This window comes from Chlamydotis macqueenii, chromosome 4, assembly GCF_036417535.1.
Source record: "Chlamydotis macqueenii isolate bChlMac1 chromosome 4, bChlMac1.mat, whole genome shotgun sequence".
Classification (NCBI taxonomy): Eukaryota; Metazoa; Chordata; class Aves; order Otidiformes; family Otididae; genus Chlamydotis; species Chlamydotis macqueenii.
In genome coordinates, this window is record NC_141559.1 from 31,404,105 (window position 1) to 31,423,689 (window position 19,585).

At 38.3% G+C, this 19,585-nt stretch overlaps 1 protein-coding gene across 2 annotated transcripts in view; it reads right to left on the reverse strand.

Annotated features, from left to right (window-relative positions):
* Positions 1 to 19,585, reverse strand: part of GRID2 (glutamate ionotropic receptor delta type subunit 2) — a 739,921-nt gene that overhangs the window by 134,431 nt on the left and 585,905 nt on the right. For both annotated transcript variants that reach the window (XM_086746417.1, XM_086746416.1), the window contains 2 exons: positions 18,033 to 18,134; positions 2,596 to 2,793 (listed from right to left, as the gene is read on the reverse strand). In XM_086746417.1, the coding sequence (XP_086602543.1) occupies positions 2,596 to 2,793; positions 18,033 to 18,134 (300 nt within the window). The remainder of the gene's footprint in view (positions 1 to 2,595; positions 2,794 to 18,032; positions 18,135 to 19,585) is intronic.

Sequence of the window (19,585 nt, forward strand, 5' to 3'; positions counted from 1 at the left end):
TAACAGCCTACAGGGACCTTGTCTTCAAAGCCGGAACAGAGTGAGCTTGGCATAATCTCACGTCCACGAGGCCAGCTGTGGACCTAGGGCATGTACTTGGCACTGCAGGGCTTCTGCTCTGCACTGCAGCTCCAGCAAGGCTGCTGCAAATGAGCGCAGCCTGGGACTGCTTTCCCTGATACTGGGACCTGCATCAGAGCCCGATGCACGCTGAACCAGGTTAATGCAAACAGCATGTGTTAATCTTGAGCACAGAAATTATATGCCTGTTACTGCAACTGCCATTTCATATGGCACATCTTCTGTAGTGGGCACAGATATCCTTCTCAATAAGATGTACTCAAAAATAGAAGGCAGCTATTTTCTGTTACTGTTGAGTGAGACTTGTCTTTTGCTGAAATACGTTGTTCCTAACTCATTTCTGGCTCATGTACTCACACTCACAGGCAAAGAGCACTCCCTCTGTTTCTGGATTTCCTCCACATTTTGGTCAGACTATCATGTAAGACTTGGTTGGGAAAACAAGTAAACACTCTATTTTAAACTGGTTAGTCCTTTAATTTAAAACTACTCTCTGCTCCTTTGCTTCCCCTTACAAAGTTGCCAAGCAGATAGATATTGGAGTTCTGGGAGCAGAACTCAGTTCACAGTAAATAAGAAAGCAGCCTTTCAAGAACAGCTTGCACTTGGTAAGGGGTAGATACACACTGGCTGCTTGCCCAGAGGTTCTCTTTTGCCTTAAGAAGGACAGAGAATGAGAGAGAAGGACACAGTGAACCTTTGCTGTTAACTATACAAGGGGTAAGAAAAATTAAAAAAAATATACATTGGCATAGTCTCGTGTTTTTTGAATTCCAAGTGCAGTTCTATTAACTCTTCATACCATCTAACAGTATAGAAAGATTTCATATCCATTAACACTCATTCACAGCAAAATTGTATCAGATTGGTAAATCTGTTCCACTCATGATACCTATTTACAGATCTAGGTGGCTACCACCTTAAGGATGTTATTAGAGTTATATGAGTCCCTGCCTACTAAGGGGACAAGAATGCCATACATATTTTTCAGTGAACTATTTAATTTCGGTTGTTATGAGTTTTGCCTTAAAAATCATTCATTTCAAATACACAGAAAATGTCCCATCTAGGACTAAGACTCCTCCAGCTTGCGTTACGCAGTGGCCTGCTGCGTCGTTTCCTGAGTACTGTAGAGAGCAGGGTATAGTATAACATTAGATGTAAGGAGCAGAAAAAATGATAACAATAAATCAATAGGCCATTGTGGTGTTATGTCTCATAATTAGATGAGGGATTTTTAGTTGTTAAAGTTTATAAGATAGAGGAAAATATACTTTTCAAAGTGGCTCCAGCTTACCATCTACGACCAAAGCATTCTACGTTCCAGCCTCGTAAGGACGTAGGGAGATGGCAAAGGAAATTTATTACTACAGTGTAGATATATGAACTGTGCCATGGGCATGGCATGTGTGGTCGTTTTCCATTCCAGTAGGCTTCCTACTGCTGAGGCAAGTACAATAGGTTAAACCTAGCAATAACTTTTTTTTTTCCCATGGGGATCATTTTTTCATGTTTTGATTTTTTCCCTTTTTTTTTTTTCTCCCTTTACTGCAAGATATATTTTCCAGCATTTTGCTAACTTTTAGAGGAAGCATTTAATTATTAAATCCCGTATCTGACTGTGTTGGTCCTTATTCTTTGCTGTGATTATCAATTAAATTCCACCTGCAGATTTGGAAAAACACTTTAATAAACAACTGGCAAGTTATTTACATGACTATCTAACGCAGTTATTTAAGGAAAAATAACAAAGGTAGGTCTCTCTAGCTGTAAATTCTGCCTCTACAGGTTAACGAAGAGCAAATAAAACATATATGTTCACAGCACAAATAAGATATCAGCAGAATAGAGTGTTCACAGCCCTATCTTTCTCTCTTAGTGGGAGAAACTGCAAACAGACAAGCTGTGAAGAGTGAGAAAAAAGGCACATTTATTTGGTTTAATTTATTTATGATACAGTATTGAACATTTAATGTAAAATTAAGTAGACTAAATGGTTTATTAATTACAGAATAAAGAACATACTACTCTTGATTAATACATCTACATAATGTGTTATTATATATCAATAAGACATTTGCTGTTGATGATATACTTTGTGTATTCATCACATCAACATTTTTCTAAGTGCTATACATTATTTATGTAATGTATCACTAATTACTGCAACACCAATTTTTCCTCTTTCAAACAGCCTCTTCAACTCATTTGTGTCGGTTCTTGCCAAATTAATTAGAATGCTGTGCATTCCATTATTTGACTGTATTCACATTTCATACTGCTGTACTTTGGTTTGAAAAAAGAGATTGCCCTGCTTCTTAAATAGTTCTCAGCAAGCACTATTTCTAGGTTTTTCTTTACTGCACAATGCACCCAGGCATACTACCAAATGCTGGCAACAAAGTGCTATCACTAACTTATTGAAAAAGGTTACTGGCTGATGCATACATAACATAGCATGTATTATTTACATTTATCATATGACTGTATTTAGTAAGTTATTAATAACCTTACCTTAAATACCAGTTCTCCTATCAGTCCATTCCATGACCCGTCATCCTGAGGACTCCCATACTTGTGATCCGGTGCAACATAAATTTCATATTTAAAGCCAAGGTAAGTGGCCAAGGCTTCCAACACGTCTATTGAGAAACCCTGATACTTCTTCGGTTTTCCTAGAACGTTTTCAGAAACCATGACAAAGGGCTCTTCCTAAATAGGAAACAAAGTAGGCAACTGTTAGTAAAGCAATGACATGCCATGTTTGAGTGCTGTTTTTTTTTTAATAAAGGAAGAACTATTTAAATACTGTTTATACAAAACTTTCCTACAACACATCATTAGCAGTGCCTCTTGCATTCTGCAAAATGCTATTTTGCTATTTACTTCAACAGAAGTTTTCTTCTATACTATGTATTTCAGAAATAAATCTTCTATTGTAACTTACTTTATTTTCTCTGAGAACATCTGTCTGATCTACATAAGTAGAGCAGAAGTATAAATGCACTGCAACACTTACTTAGGTGGGTTTTTTTTAATAGGCTACGTTTCTTCCTTTTAATTCTTTACATGGTGCTGTAATTTAGTATGAGTTTATCAGAAACATCTGTTCTGAGGTGCAAAAAGTTAGTTCTGGCTTGTCATGGCTTGTTCATGAAAAGCACGTGAAACCTCTTCCTGAACACTTCCCCCTAGTCTGCATAACCCACAAGCACAGAGAAGAAAACGGAATTGATTTTCCATAGTATTAATGGCCCAAACTTTACGTGTATCTCCAGAGGCCTTTTTTGGTGGTGTTTAAATTATTATTTTCTTTATTATTCTACTATTTATCTCTGTTAATGACTTTGAAGCCAAAGTATTTTTCACTAATACTTCACTAAATATTTTTAGTTTCTTTGTATATCATTCTGTATGAATGCAGAATTCTGAATTGCAGGCAGGATCTTCTCAGAATAAGAAAGCTTCACTTCTAGATGCTTCAGTTAACATTCACAAGGATAGCCACATGCTGAGGAGGCTGCAAAAGAAGCAAGGATGCAACCAGACTGCACTGGCAGGAAGTTATTTTCTGACTGCAGGAAATCCAGAAGAAACACTCAAACTCCCAAAACCAAAACAAAATCCCCAAACCAACCAAATAAGAAAACACTAGGGGGAAAAAAAAAAAAAAAAGCAGAAAAGTTGACTGCATCATTATCTCCCAGTTGTTACACAGAATTTCTTTCTTCCAAATTTTCCAAGATCAGTCACATGGAATGAAAATAGAGGACAACAAGTGCAAGTGAATTTTTAAAACAGTTCTCCAGTGCCTGGGTTCCAAGAACATTGAAGGAATTGAGACTAAGTTAATGAAAGACTCTTCTAAGTGAAAACACAGAGTGAATTCAGCTTTGCTGATCACTTGAATAAGAGATTCCCTACATATAGACTCAAAACGTCTAGAAAAAAAATTGTTTCCACAAAAAAAATAAGTATTTTATCAGTCTAAGCACACTATGCACAAAATTCTAAAGATTTGTGTGCACAAAGGGTGTTTTAGAAGTTGTTAATTTTCATATTAGAAAGGATTTATTCTTATTGCTTCTAGGTTATTAGAAAATAATTGTTCATAAAATGAATTTTTATTCATTTAGTTAGAAAGCAATTGCTAATTGTACTGAGTTAAAACACTGTTTAAAATGCATTTTGTGACAACTAATTTCAATCTTTTATTAAGATATGTAATATTGTTTGCTATTGAAAGATTTAAAAAAACCCCAGTGTCCAGTGTGCTATAAATCTAATGAAATATAAACAATCAAACAGTTTTATGCAAAGCAACTAACACTTCTCAATTTCTCTTGAAGCCCGGAGCAGTAAAATATGTAAATATATTCCAAACAAAAAACCCTCAAATCTATTGCTCTGGTTTTTTTTTGTAATTGTTTACATTTCTCAGAAGGCATTGAAAGAGGACAAAAATACTTGTCTTTATTTTTTCCCCCAGTAAATGCTGCAAGCTGAAACTATGCCAGTTGTCTTTTTGTACACTGGGAGGGTGTTATGTGAGCTCCTATGGAAACAGAGATACATCTCTACAATACTGATGTTAAAATTATTGTCTCTATTGATAAAGCAGATCTTGTAGAAAGAAAATACACAAAACAAAACCAGCCAATACATTTCTCACCTACTGAACAGAAAAACAATGAGAACTAATAATAAGCTTGTAGAAAGTAGGTGTCAAAAACTCACAAGCTAACTAGTGAGTTTGGAGGGGGCAAAATTCCCCTGGATGATGAAGCTTCCATTTGACTTCAACAAATTCAAGAAAATCATGATCCATTTTATCTCCAAAGCAAGTAGCAATTCAGACTATGTAAGTATTTCTCAGAGATGCTGTACAATGGCCTTCCTTGGAGATGCTCAAAACTCACCTACATACAGTCCTCAACAACCTGCTCTAACCTACCCTGCTTCACAAAGATGCCATCCAAGAGTCCCTTCAAACCTAAATTGTCCCAGGATTCAGTGAAGTGATCACTGTTCCTGCTTCTCCTTTTCTTCCACTTTTGGAGACACCTCTCTAGGGGACTGATGAGCCTCTGTGGGGAAAGAGCAGACTTCAAAGCCTGTAAAGCCAGGGAAGTCTGGAAAAGCAAAGAAGTCACAAGGTGCGTGACTGAGGAATCAAAACCCCGAAATGAATGGATGGCTCCCCCTTACCTTCTCGGTTGTGCAAGACTGATGATCTGCCTCACTGGGCCCTATAGCCATCAGACATATTTAGAGGATGGCTTTGTATCCAATCTCAAGGCCGATCCTTTAAGAGAGAAGCTATGTTCCTTCTACTTTACTCTCAGTGTGCCTCCTTGGCAACTGAATGCAGCACTACTAACTAAGCCTGTGATAAAGGCTCCCTCTCAAAATATCTCCACGGTTATCACTGTCTGGTTTCTTCTTGGGATCTAAGCTGTGCTGCCCCGATACAGAGGAGGATGTGTTTAAGACTCGATGTGCACAAAAAGGAATGTCACACATCCAAAACCCAGTCCTCAACCCCTGTGAGGAATTTACACAGTGGGAAGGAGGGGATAAATAATTTTGTTTCATTTTAAACATATCAGTGGAAATCAGAGGTTGATAGCATAGAACTTGGAGCAGTCTAGATTAAAGATTAATAGAAAAAAAATGCCGCACTTTATTGCTGTTTCAAACAAGACAAAGGGCTAACAGCTTTGCCTATTCAGGACTTATAAAAACCGTATATTACTTTATTTTTATGTGCACCAGAATCTAACTGCTCCAAGAGTCTAAGATTTAATGTACAAAATACAGTTTTTACTTACTCTGATGAAATTCTCAGTCATATGCCAATAATTTGGATGTAATAGTTGGTCTGAAGTATTTTTTCTATATCCTTTACTAGACCACCTGTACGGGCTGGGGGGCTACAGTGGCAGCTTCTGTGAGAATCTGCTAGAAGTTTCTCCTTTGTCTAGTGGACCTAGCTGGGTCTAGGGTGGACCTGCCACTGGCCAGGGCCGAGCCATTTGGTGACAGCAATAATGCCTTTGTGATAATGTATTTAAGAATGGGTAAATAAAAAAAAAAAAAAATAAGAGAGAGAAGAAGCAGAAGCAGGGGGTGGGGGGGGGTGGGCGTGAGCCTTGTGGGCCTTGCGGCCCTCACCCTCTGGCCTCCCGCCGGGCAGCCGACTGGGCCTGACTCAGCCTGGCCTGGTCCAGAAAGGTGATGAGATGAGATGTCAAGAAAACCGGAGAGGCATCTGCCTGAGCTGATTGTGAAGAATTTCTGGTGAGACGAACAGCTGCAGGCGCCAAGGTCAGTGAAGAAGGAGGGGGGAGGAGTAATGCTGCTCCCAGCAGAGATTCCCCTGCAGCCCGTGGTGCAGCTCATGGTGGAGCAGGCTGTGCCCCTGCAGCCCATGGAGGTCCACGGAGGAGCAGAGATCCACCTGCAGCCCACGGAGGACCCCACATCGGGGCAGGTGGATGCCTGAAGGAGGCTGTGGCCCATGGAGGGCCTGCTGGGGCAGCTGTTCTGGAGGCAGTGCACCCTGTGGAAAAACAACCCATGCCGTAGCAGTTTCACGAAGGACTGTGGCCTGTGGGAGGGACCCCCCGCTGGAGCAGGGGAAGAATGTGAGGAGTTCTTCCCCCAAGGAGGAAGGAGTGGCAGAAACAACGCATGATGAACTGACTGCAACTCCCATTCCCTATCCTACCCTGTGCTGCTTGCAGAGGGAGGAGGTGAAGATAGTCCAGAATTAAGTTAAGCCCAAGAAGAGGGGAGAGGTGAGGGGAAGTTGTTTTTGTTCTCTCTCATTATCCTGCTTTGGTTTTATTAATAATAAATTGAAATAATTTTCCACAAGTTGAGTCTGTTTTGCCTGTAATGGTAACTTGAATGATCTCTCCCTGTCCTTAGCTCAAACCTCGAGCTTTTTGTCACCTTACCTGTCCCCCATTCCCTCAGAGGGTGGGGAGAGTGAGTGAGGGGCTGCATAGCTTGGTCTCTACTGGGGCTAAACTATGACACCACCTAATAAAGTTAAAAATAATAAAGAAGTGGCAAGCTTTTGGGCAGAGATCTTGATGTTTGAAAACAGAAAGAGCAATACTCAAGCTAAAGAGCAGAAAAGAACAATTACTCTGAGTTTAACTTGGTTACTTTAATTAATTAGACAATCAAAGAGAAACATTGGTTTGTAACTCTGCTAGAGAGATGAGTGACAAAGTAAGCAATAAATTCAGGTCTTAGAGGAGGCAAGGAGTGAGACCAAGAGAATGATTGCTTGTGAAGCATTCAGGGACAACTTACATGTAGGGAAAAAGTATGTCCCGAAACCTAGAGTTTCTATTCAGGATGATTTTCAGCAGTCAGCAGAATAGTGACTTTAAATTCCAAGCTTTGATAGTAATCTTTTAGTTCTTCAATGAAAATTAGGTTTTGGAGGTTCTAGTATTTTTGTATAGATTCTCTCTTTGGAAAAATTACAGATCACTCTCTTGAAAGAAAAGAAAAAGCAGCATTCAAATCTTCCACACAGCACTCTAAATATGTGAGAGGAAGAAAAAGTTGCATTCAGTGGCCTGTTTACAATGAAGTGGTGATCTCAGCCCAGTTAATGATTTTACATGCACACCACATCATCAGGAGATTGTTGAATGGGCAACAAGACAGATTTTTTCTGTATTAACAAGGGTGGATTCTATGGCTTTAAGTTGAGACTTATTTTAGGACAGAAGCTATATGGAGCCATGATATACTGCTCTGCTGCACTCATTTATCAGAGTTTTGTGCTTGCTCTAAAGATAAAAATGCTAAGAAAATGCTAGGATGTACTTTATAAATGGAAAAGCAAAAGCAAAACAAAATATTTGGGATTATTCTCCTGCTCCACTGAATCCTATTTTCCCCTTAGCATGGGTAGAAAAACTTCCTAGCCAGGAGGCTATACAGAAATTATTAAGTGAGCAAAAAGGTATTGGCTTGTGAGATCAGAGAAACTGATCACTGCTAGGATTTACAACACATATTGGAGATTGACTCTAAAACTGCACAGAAAAGTGTACTTCTACTATGTTTGGAAGAGAGTTTTGAAATCAGGTAATTATGTGGGTGGTTAGAATTCATGAAATGACCTCTGTGCCTACTCATCAGAAATTTCTGAACACATTGGGATATAATACTTTAATACTGACACTCTGTATTCATTAAATCTTCCCTTCTTCTCTACTGAAAGTAGAAAGAGTAAAAAACAGAAGCAAGAAATGAAGCTCAGTTGTGGGCAAGACTGTCAATCTGACCTCAGCACTGAATCTAGAAACAGTGGACGGCATTAAATGATTCACATGGCCCAAGCAGAGCCTTGGCAATCACAGGAAGTAAATATTTACTGCAACACTTTGAAACTCCCATCACCTGCAAACGGTAAGGAACTGCTCCCAAAACTGAAATTGACTCTCATTACTGGATCTCTCAACTCCCTTCCAATGGATGTGCTGGATGACCAAGCACAGCCATTATAACCGACAAGAAGCACCAAGTCTCGTAAACCATAACCAAGACATTTTCAAGCATTTCAATGCTGTTGTCTTGTTGCTAGGCCTAATTACTTTTTTCTTCACTCATAAAATAATTAACCCCCCACTTTTAAATGTTAGCCATTTTGCATTTCTCTCCCCAAAAGATTTCAGTGAAATATGCAGGCCCAAATACTTAATCTCCTCAAATACTTTACTGACCACTGTTTGGGGGATTTTATTTGGCTAGGAACAGCACAGCAGCTTGTTATTTTTAATTGAACAGCAATGTACATTACCTCATGTTAGAATCAATGACCAAAATTTAATTGAAGCATTTCATTCTCTCATTACAGAAACTCTCCCACTAGCAACAGTTATAAAAGTTGCTGCAAAACATAACACAGTCTCCACCCCTTAATAACACTAAAATAAAGTTGAAGGTTCCAAATCTACAAAATCTTGGATAATTAAAGTATTACACTCATTCAATATCCTGTTGTGCCAATGGGCTGTGTAACAGTATTGGCATTGAAAACCACTGTTCTCAGATTCTGTGCTTTTCAAATAGACTGATCAGAAAGTCAGCTGTACTAACAGAAAAGTTGCCTTGCTTGCAGCAAGAAGCTAGTTCATGTCCCAGAAGCTGAATACAATATTAAAGAAAGGGGATTTTCCATTTGACCTTTATTTACCACTGTCCTTATGCATATGCTTAGTCTCTCACTTTTTTTTTAATGACAGTTTTATTGTCATCTTCAACAAGACATGAGTTTGTATTTCCAGTTACAATACTTCAAACAGTATTTTTTCTCCTGAATGAAATGGTGGCTTCTGGATTTATTATGCTATTTAGAAGAAACAAACAAAAAATGTTAGCCCCTCTCCCCAGTATCTTCCATTGCTCTGCAATGGGACTAAGGCTTCTTTCAAAGCAATCTATGGCAATGGTGTATTAAGATGCAGCCAAGCTTTGTGTATTGATTTTAATTCACAATAACTTCATGCACCTAATAGCTCTTTCTGAACCATTATAGTTATATGATAGGAATATGGATTGAGATTGGAATCGATAGGAGTGTTTTAGAGTACATTTAAATAGCACAACACTAGCTTTAATGCAGCTAGCTCAGATATTGGAATTAGCAAAAGGGTAGTGTGGGTATATTAACCTGCTGGGAGCTGCACTGTACTTCTTCCAGCAGCCATGCAAGAGCTCCTATTCATAAAGAATTCATGTAACACTTCATGACATTGCACTGTCATGCAGTTCACCTCCTCTTCTATCTTACATACTATGGAAGGATAATTACAATCACAGTAAGAACCTCCTTCTGTTGAAAAGCCAAATTTCCTGTGTGCTCTGTGAACTACATGAATCACTCTGGAATGCAAATATGCCCACACAGCAGATGGGTAAGGGTCAGTGAGAAGGTAAGAGCTAAGGAGCCTTGAGAGGTAGCCCTCAACATAGAGATGAGTTAGGTTGGTCCTACCAGGTCTTGTATTGCACTGACCTTGCTGTCAAACTGTGGCCGCAGCCAGGCCCCAAAACATTTGAATTCCTTGATATTCATATCATATAGTATCTAGCATCTGCTTCTTTGGAAAAAAATGAATTGGAAATTTTAATTGAAAACAAAAGGAGCTGGGTTTCCCAGCAACCTCTGAGATTAAAGCTTGTAAAACAAATGATCATAGTAGGCATGTGCGGTGTGAGTAACAGTAAAGTTTATGACCTACCTGTTTCAATGCAAGCTAGGTAGCTCAAAGGGTCATAAACCAGCTATTAAGCGTAACCTATGCCCAGTCAGTAGTAATTTCAATTTGGCCCTTGTACAGGTGTGGTGGGGGGAAGAGGAATGGAAAGACAGGCTCTGCCTCTATCAAGGGATATTAGCTTCTTTTGTTATAACAAGAATTTTAATTATTACTATTTTGAGGAAAGCTGATCACAGCACAGTACCACTTGAGAAAAAATATCCAAGTATTTTCAACAAGAAACCCAAACACATATGCAAATGTTTTCAGACAGAGGAAAATGGAGTGGGAGGATTATGGGAAGGGGACTACACCAAACCTAAATCTCTGTCAAATCAAGGAATACTTAATCAAGGCACACTCTGCACCAACGAGTACTTGTGCCCCAATTACAGTGCTCAGTTATCAACAAAGATCAATTGGAAGTGAGCAGCTGAAATGGCTCCTGTCCCCATTTTCTGGTTAGTAAAGTGACCTTAAACAGGGCTGGCAACCCTTGGAAGAGAAGCAGGGCAGATGGCTAAGGGCAGGAGGCACTTTGCAAACCTTATTTTCTTCCATCTCGGTTTATGGGTCATTGTTCTTAGTCCCCAGGAAAAAAACGCACAAATTTCACTCCTCTCTGCCTCATTACTTTAATACTGCCACTCTTTCTGCAATGATATTAAAGAGTCAATTTTTTTTTCATCAAGCACCCAAGTGTATTAAATACATTGATGTGCATGTAAAGAAGGCATACTGTATTTGTATATGGAGGGGAGGAGTAGTGTTGAAATATGGCCGATACAATGGCAGAGATAAGGTTACAGAGGTCTGGAAGAGATTAGCATCTCAGCTGGCTAGCACAGTGTAGAAAGTTTGGGCTTAATTCAGTGTATGGCGCTCATATGTATTCTGGAAGTTTGCACCTGTGCAGTAACCTAGGATGTGTACAATCAGCACCAGAAGGCATCAGAGCTTAAGGAGCAACTTCTACATGCTAATAGCTTCTGAAATGCTGAACAGGAACACAAACTATTGTCCTGGTTTCGGCTGGCATGAAGTTAATTTTCCTCTCAGCAGCTGCCATGTTTTGGATTTCAGATGTGAAGAATGTTGATAAACACACTGATGATATCAGTTGTTGCTAAAGAGACCAAGGACACTGTCCAGCTTTCCAGGTCTCACTCATGTGCAGGTGCAGGAAGCTGAGAGGGATACAGCCAGAACAGTTGACCCAAACTGCCCAAAGTGAGTATTCCATGCCGTAAACATCATGCTCAGGGTGTGTGGGGGTTGGCTGGGGGGCCATCTCTCTCTCTCTCACACACACTCCTTTGCTTGCTGCTTGGTTTTGTTTCCATGATCACTGCTCAGGACAGGCTGTTATCAGTCATTGGGACATCGGGTGGTGAGAAATTGTGCATTGTTCATTTTGTGTATGTTAGTATCCCTATATTTTGTTATTATTGACATTTTCCTATGCTGCTCTCGTAAACTGTCTTCATCTCAACCCATGAGTTTTCCATTCTTGCCAATTCTCTCCCCCATCCCACTGGGGAGGGGGAGGGAGAGCGAGCAACTGTGTGGTGAGTAGGGCTAAGCCACAACAGCTAGAAAAATAGTAGGTGCTATTTGCTATGCAGGATAAGTACAGAAAAAAGGTGAAGAGGGAGAAAGACACATATCAAGTCTTCTCTTGAATGTTCATAATAATTCTAACTGCTACATAATGCAACTATTACCAGCTTTCAGCCTTAATATTTCTATCTGCTGGAGAGCATAAGACAAAAACTAGGGAACTTCAGGAAAAAGTTGGCTCACTGTGGAGGTAGTATTTCGCAGCACTATCTCCTTGCTTTCTGACAATACCTGGCTCAAGTGAAGTCTAGATGTCTTTCCTTATTTTCAGAAATTAAAGTCTCTATGTGAAGAGCATAAGATAACATAATTAGGCATAGAACTGCAATAAAAGTGCCTGCTTTTTACCATTAAATTGTTTCTAACCAGTACTTTCATAAGATGAAATCTTTGCTTAAGAAGCAGTGTAAAACACGTTATACAGAGTCTGGGGATAACAACACTGTTATATTTCCTGCATACTCTATATTTAAAAATACCTAAATTACAAGTAATTCTGAGTAAAGTTCCTGAGCAGAGTTAGGTCAACTCAAATTGCTCCTGCAAAGATCTCTTCTTAGTTTGTAATTCTCTATACATGTTACTATGTTCCTTTATTCCAGTAATATCAACCTATTTTCTTTTATTTACCTAGAAACAGATATAGTTTCATGGAAATGCAAGCTAGAAAGAATCTTGAAAACCTTCTTTCCTTTCTTTGAGTCAGGATAAAACTACCTAGACTAAGCAAGACATTATCCATGTGACTATTCTGATTGTACACTATTATAAAATATTAATTCAATATTTCCTGAGGTATCCCACACAATATTTGCTGCAGTTGATCTTTATTTTACAGTCATTCATTGATGTTTTTGTCTTGTCATTGTTTTATCCTTTATCATTTGTGACTGTTTGTTCCTCTGCGTATGCTTAAACGCTGTCTTATTTCATCTCTCTTACACCTTTCCTTTTCCCTATTGTTCTGAAAGCTTCTCCAAGTTCTTGGAAAGGACTTTTGTTACTTTGTTTAAACCAGTGTTGGAAGTAAAATCCCAAAGACAGTCTCAGCTTTTAAAACCAGGACTTAGCTTCATATCTTACTTTTCATCTTTTCTCTGAGTGGTAAGTTCAATAGAAAAAAGAAACTCAAGATGCAGACCTCCTGCCAGCTCATGTCCCTAAAGATATTATCCGCTTTCAGGTTTGTTTCTTTCCTAATCTGGGCAACAAATGCTCATGCATTTAATGTCAATCATTGAGAATTAAACTAGTGCACATATGACAGTATTTTGATGCTCTTTTTTTTTTGCTGTGCTTGTCTACCCTTCTGCCCTCTCAGTACGCCATGTCTGACAGTGCCCACCTGGAGCCAAGGGTCACCAAATTGCCTCTGGTCCACCTAGCTCTGTGCAAGTAATCTAGGTAATAACTATGAAAAAATAGTACATAGGGCTGTATGGAAAAGCATAATTCAGTATCACTTGCTGTTATTTTTCTTTCCTTCATCCTGTCTGCATTTTCAGAACCATCCAGATATGAAAATACATGCCTCCTATTTGGGAGCTGTATCAAATTTTCATGTAAAGTCACAAACATATTTTGCATCGTTAGGAAGTTGTACCTTATGCACTTTCAGAAAAGGCTCTGTACTTTTCAATCAAAGTGTTAATTCTTCTCAAATTGCGAATTTCAAACTTTTTCATTTTTCAAGCAACAGGGGCTTTTTTAGAAACATGATTTTGTGAATGCCTGCTGGCCTATTCATTGTCAAACAGGCCAAATCTCATCCCATTTCTGATGGCTTAACATTCATATGAATAATTCATTAATTGCCATTACTACTAAAATGATATTATGAGAATATCTACTGTATTCTAGCTCTCTTTCAATAAAACTGAGCAGCGAAAAAAGAGGAGGATAAATTGAAATAGGCAAAATGGATATCTAACCTAAATTTGCTCTTAGACAATTGCTCATTCAAGACACTCTGAACTTGTTTGGAGTTATTATGTTGACCTTTGATTGAGCTACATTTTAGAAACTCAGAATACATTTCAGAAATTCACCAGCAAGTCACTTGAACTTAAAAGTAACTTGTCAAACACAAAGTTCAAACTTCGGCTGCATGTGAGGAAGCAGTCCAAGGCAGAGACATTTGATATTTAAGTAAGACAAAATAAACCTTTTCTAAACACAGAGAGAGTGTGGTACTAATCCAAGTCAGATTAAAATGTTGAATCACATGTTTACAGGCATGACTACAGTTCTCCTCAGAATAAAACACGAAGAATTGTTTCTTATTCATATTTATGCAAAGGAGAGAATTCCCATTAACTTCAGAGGAGCCAGAATTCACTGCCAAATGAAACCAGAGATTTCCAATTTGGGGACATACTGTATTCTGTCACATTCACAAAGAGATTTTGTTTTGGCTTTGCAGATACGTACCCTGTAATTATTAAATTTATCTAGGGAAATGATTTAGTAGATGAATACAGATGATGGGAACTGTTCAGCACTCACTTTTTGAAGGACTGTTTTGGGGAAATTAGTCACAATCATTTATCATTTTCAGACTGCAGAATGTTTCATTTCATAATAAGTATAATGCAATATAACCCAGGTGTTGCAATTTGCTATCCTCTCAAATTCTGCTGCAATTTTTAGAACCAGTCCTTTTCAACCTGAAGGCATAACAAAATTAAATTGGGGTTGCTATCCAGAAAGACACAAGAGATTTGAAGTGTTAACAGAACAAATTAATAAATTATTGTTAACTCCTCAAATCTCAATGAAAAAGAAATCCATTCATATTCAAAGGTATTATTATTTAATTTAGCATAAGCCTTCTTGTTTCCCTGGATCAAGACCTTACTGTTAGAAACTGGCAGAATTAATAACAATAACTAATCATTCATAGTCAACAATAGATTCTTTACTTTGAACAGGAAGGTCTTGACTTAATTGAAGAACTCTGAGAAAGATGGAAAAGGAAGTGTGACAAATATCATTGCCAAAATAAAGTTGGTGGGTGAAATCCCTGCTGCACTCACATCAAAGGCAAGAATCACACATTTTCATCACACAGGTTAAATATAAATCTCCAGTTTTGTCCTATCCAGCAGATATAAAACCAGATGAAGACTGCACTTCCAGATATTACTATGGCCTTGATTTACCTGAAAGAGTCTTGTTGATTTGGCCAAACTATAACTTGAAATTTTTATTGTATTTCACAAAATTAATGGTCTAAACAGCAAATATTCTTTGATAATAGCTGTAAAATGAATAGGACTTAATAAAATTCTACTCAGTGTCTTTATTGACCAAATTTTTCTAAGAACAAGTTTTTCTAAATTGAATAACAACAGAGGGACTAAAAGTATAATTTTAAAATGAAAGAAAACAAGTATCAATACTTTTTTTTTTATAGTTTTGCTTCATTTCCAGTGATAAGGCATCCCAACTAAGACTCCACTCAAATTCAAATATTATATCTATTTATTTATTCTATTCAAGTAAAAATAACATAATTGGACCATTGTAATAAGCTATGTGAATAAAGATGGGAACCAAGCTATAATTAACAACAAATGAAGGCCCTATAAATTTATCCTATAGCCACATATATGTTTGAAGTAATGATATGCTAATGACAGCTATATTTTAAGTTTCAGATTAAGCTAAGACTTAGAAGCCAGCATATCTTAATGAATAACCCAAACTTATACACAGTAAGAGCAGTAAGAGAAACTGCTAGAGGGTAAACACTAAATAATGCTCTGTCACTCACAGGGGTGACAGCAACATCTGTGGATATCCAAAGATTAGAAGAGGTTAGAAATAATTAGCACTTTGCAATTCTGGCACCTGCACTGTCCAACTTCTCTTCAGGCTTTCGGTTAGTAGCTTGATTTTCTGTCAGGATCTGTCTGTGTGCCTCTCTCCCTCTCAGCCATTAGAATTTGTGGATGAGGGAGAAATGGTATTTTTATCTTCCTGATTTCTGGCATTTAGGGGAAAGTACCATCAGTCAAGGGAATTGCTAGTGAAAAATATTGTTTCTGGCTCATGAGTTTAAATAAGTATTTGTGTCCTCCCTTTATTCATGCAGTTTACAAAATCCTTGCCTCTCATCTTCGCTGAATAAAATCAAACAAACCTCAATTTTTACTGTGGTTCACAGTCAGTTTTGTCTAGATTGCACTGACTAGCCATGCAAAGCTCTACTATTTTAAGAGAATAAAGGAAGTTTTATGCTATGAAGCTAATATGAATAATTTGCATCTTCCCCATATACTGCCTTCAGTGCACATTCTACATAAAACAAGAGTCAGTCAGCAAAAAGATAAGTTAGCAGATTTTAAGAAGTCACAGTTCATATTAATAATGTTTTCCACTAGTTGTGCATGGAAGTTGTCACCAGTTGTGCTTTAAAACCATCAACAAAACCAAATGGCTTTTGTGTGCTCATGTGAGGCAGCATGTGAGGACTGCACTGAGAAGACTGAACTGCCATGTGCTGTGTGCTGAACTTTAAATATCTGCCTTCTGGTTTTGTTATTAATATAGAATCCTATCAGCATAACTAATGACTTTTTTGTATTTTTGCAAGTTGCTAAATATTCATACTATAATGACTTGAAAAAAGAATGCTCTCTGGCAAGCTAACTAAAATCACTGAGGATGAAATCAGAAGAATACAGTGGGGAGAGAGAGAAGAAGAAGAAATATGGGGAAAAAAAAGTCTAAGACTCTAATTTGAATTTATTTTGCTAGACAACATCCACAGATTATTTTTGTCAAAAAATATTATATTGAATCAATTATCAGGAGTATCAGGCAAAACACAAAGAGCAGCCACTGCCACCATGATGCTATTTTGATGAACATGCAATTGAAGTGTAAAAAAATTAATCCTTCTGCTTTGTCTTTTTCTGTGCATTCATCCTTCTTATTTGCTTGGGTTTTTTTTTTTTTTTTTGCTTTGTTTTGTAGATATTATCACAGGAAGTTCTCTAGTGTACTAAGAGCTGGAACAGACTGCACAACCCGACAGCTTTTAAAGACCCATAAAATAATTGGAGGGGGACAAAACTGCTCTATCTGTGGCACTGACATGCTCTGGTGATTTCACTTTCCACCCCTGACTGAGCCTTTTCCTTCACGATGCAATGTCAGCAATGCAAACCATGAAAACCACTCTCGCCTTGTTCTTTATAAGCAAGTGGTCAGGCCCTCAAACATCAAATTGGTAATGAAAAACATGAGTAGATAGTAGAGAGAGCGAAGTAGCTCAAAATAACCTTTACAGTTCTGCAGCCCTGGGTCAACATTGTGTTTGGGCATCTGTCCAAAGAGGCCTATATATCTCATATCAATTTCTTTTTTTTTTTCTTTATTTCTTTTTTTTCCCCCACTCTTAACAACTTCTGCTCAATCAGACAAAGTTTATGACAGGGAATACACTGGCCTCATATCACAAAATACCTCTATTCTGGTAGACATTTTCTATTCAGCTTTAAACCAACAGCTTTGCTGCAGCTGCTTAATGCAAGGTGTCCACACAGAGGAAGAACCTGGCTGAAGAAGAGCTAGGAGGGGACAGTAGATGTTTTACTGAACTAACATTACTCACCCTAAGCTGATCTTGAATATTTTCCGAGTGCAGCAATTTGTGTCAGACTGCACTCAATTTGGCAAGGTAATTGGAAGGCAGCTACATCTTATGAATCATTTAGAGTTTCAGCTAGGTAACTTTAGCTAACAGGGCACTTGAAGTTGCCCTTTATCAGCTCATGTGGTTGTGTTATCTAATTTAGTATGTGTCTGTGGAAGAAATGGCTTTTAATGGGTTTGATTCACTCTCTGAAATGAACTGTACTGATAGATAATTTTATTTTGTAGAAATTGCTCCATTCCTCTGGTTTTGACAAGCTGAAATCGGACACTTGAACACCAACTAAGTTCTTGGTAAAATGGTGTACTGAATAAAAAGACGAGGCAAGAGGGAGAAAACATATTCCTCCTAGTGCAAAAAGATGAGGATCTGCTTACCAGCACAGTCACCACGCGCAGAACCACTCCTCGCATATTATTCTCCAACTTTCTGTCTGTTAGTGACCCATTCAGACCAGTGATGGGATTCCAGCAGCCAAGCTGAAAGAGAAAACAGGAATTGTTTCCTCATTGCCCATAAAACTTTGCCAGTCATTCCTCTTAGGCAGCTTTAGGCAGGAACATATGAAATAAACAGAACACCTTCTGGAATCGATGGGATAGGAAGTCAGAGAAGGGCTTGCGCAGAGATTGATCTTTAAGTTGCAAATTAAGCAATTAGCGATATCAGTTTGTGCTTTCAAATACCAGTTTGCAATGGATGGCAGCATCCAGGGTTTGGGGTGGTATATATTGCATTAGAAGAGCCCAGGAAGGATTTCTATATTAATGAAAAACATTTAAAAAGTAGTACAGCTGTAACAATACTTCTGCCTTACTTTCAGTGAAACACTAATTGGAGAAATAATAGCTACCATAATTCCAGCACATTGTCTGCTCCAGCCATCTTTCCTAGTGGAACTCCAATGAAAGTAATTACACTAGTTTTAATTAAAGCTTATACTACTCATTGATAATGAAACAACAGTGATTTTTAGCCAGGTTAAAAATCACATTTAAAGATGGCTGAGGAAAAGACCATTGGATAGGCACATCAGAGTATTGAGAAAGGACTGCAATAGATAACGCAGAAAAAGGATTTCAGTTGTGAGATGCATTGCATTCATGCTATCGTATTTCTTGGTCTTCTTTGGACAGAAGCTTTTTCTCAGGGATCTCTCTAGGACCAACTGCCTTTCAATCTGAATGTAGCAGATACTGACCTGTAATTTAGCCTCTCTGAAAATATAACTTGCCTACATTCTTACACAATGGTAGATTCTTATCTTGGTTACAGACAAACAGACCAATCAACCGTTCATCCCTGGACAAACATTACTGATTTCATTCTTGGAATTCATTACCACATTCATCTAGCCTGTACAATTACCAGTGTTAAATCCAAAACCCAACAGAAGGACGATGACTGACTTCAAAGGACTCTGGAGCAGAGTCTCAACTATGGCATGTAAACTAATTGCCTATGCAAACCTGGTATATAGTCAAAGAGGGAGGCACCTGCAAGTACCAGTTCTTGTTCTGAATTGCCTTCTCTATGGACTGTGCAGGAAATCTATGGAGGGATGCTCACCTTCTGACTCAGGTAGCTAACTTAAGCCTCTAAACCCAGGTGGTTTTCACGTCCCTGTTTAAAGGTAAAAAGCTCTTGCTTTGACAAGGACAAGATTAACATCATTGGGTTACTGCTGGGCCCAGTGGCCTCTACTAAGACTACTCTCTCAGAGAATTCAACCCTATAATCTGCTGTAAAACATCCAAAACATTACTGTACTTCAACACACAGCCACAGAAATGGCAAGGTGCCTGAACCAGCTGAAGGGGTCTGTGACAGAAGGGGAGTACCTTTGCTTACCGTGATTGAACACAAACTTACAGAAGGCATTATTTTCAGTCCTTCATAAGAAAAGCCTTTGTACATGTTTCACAGGCCT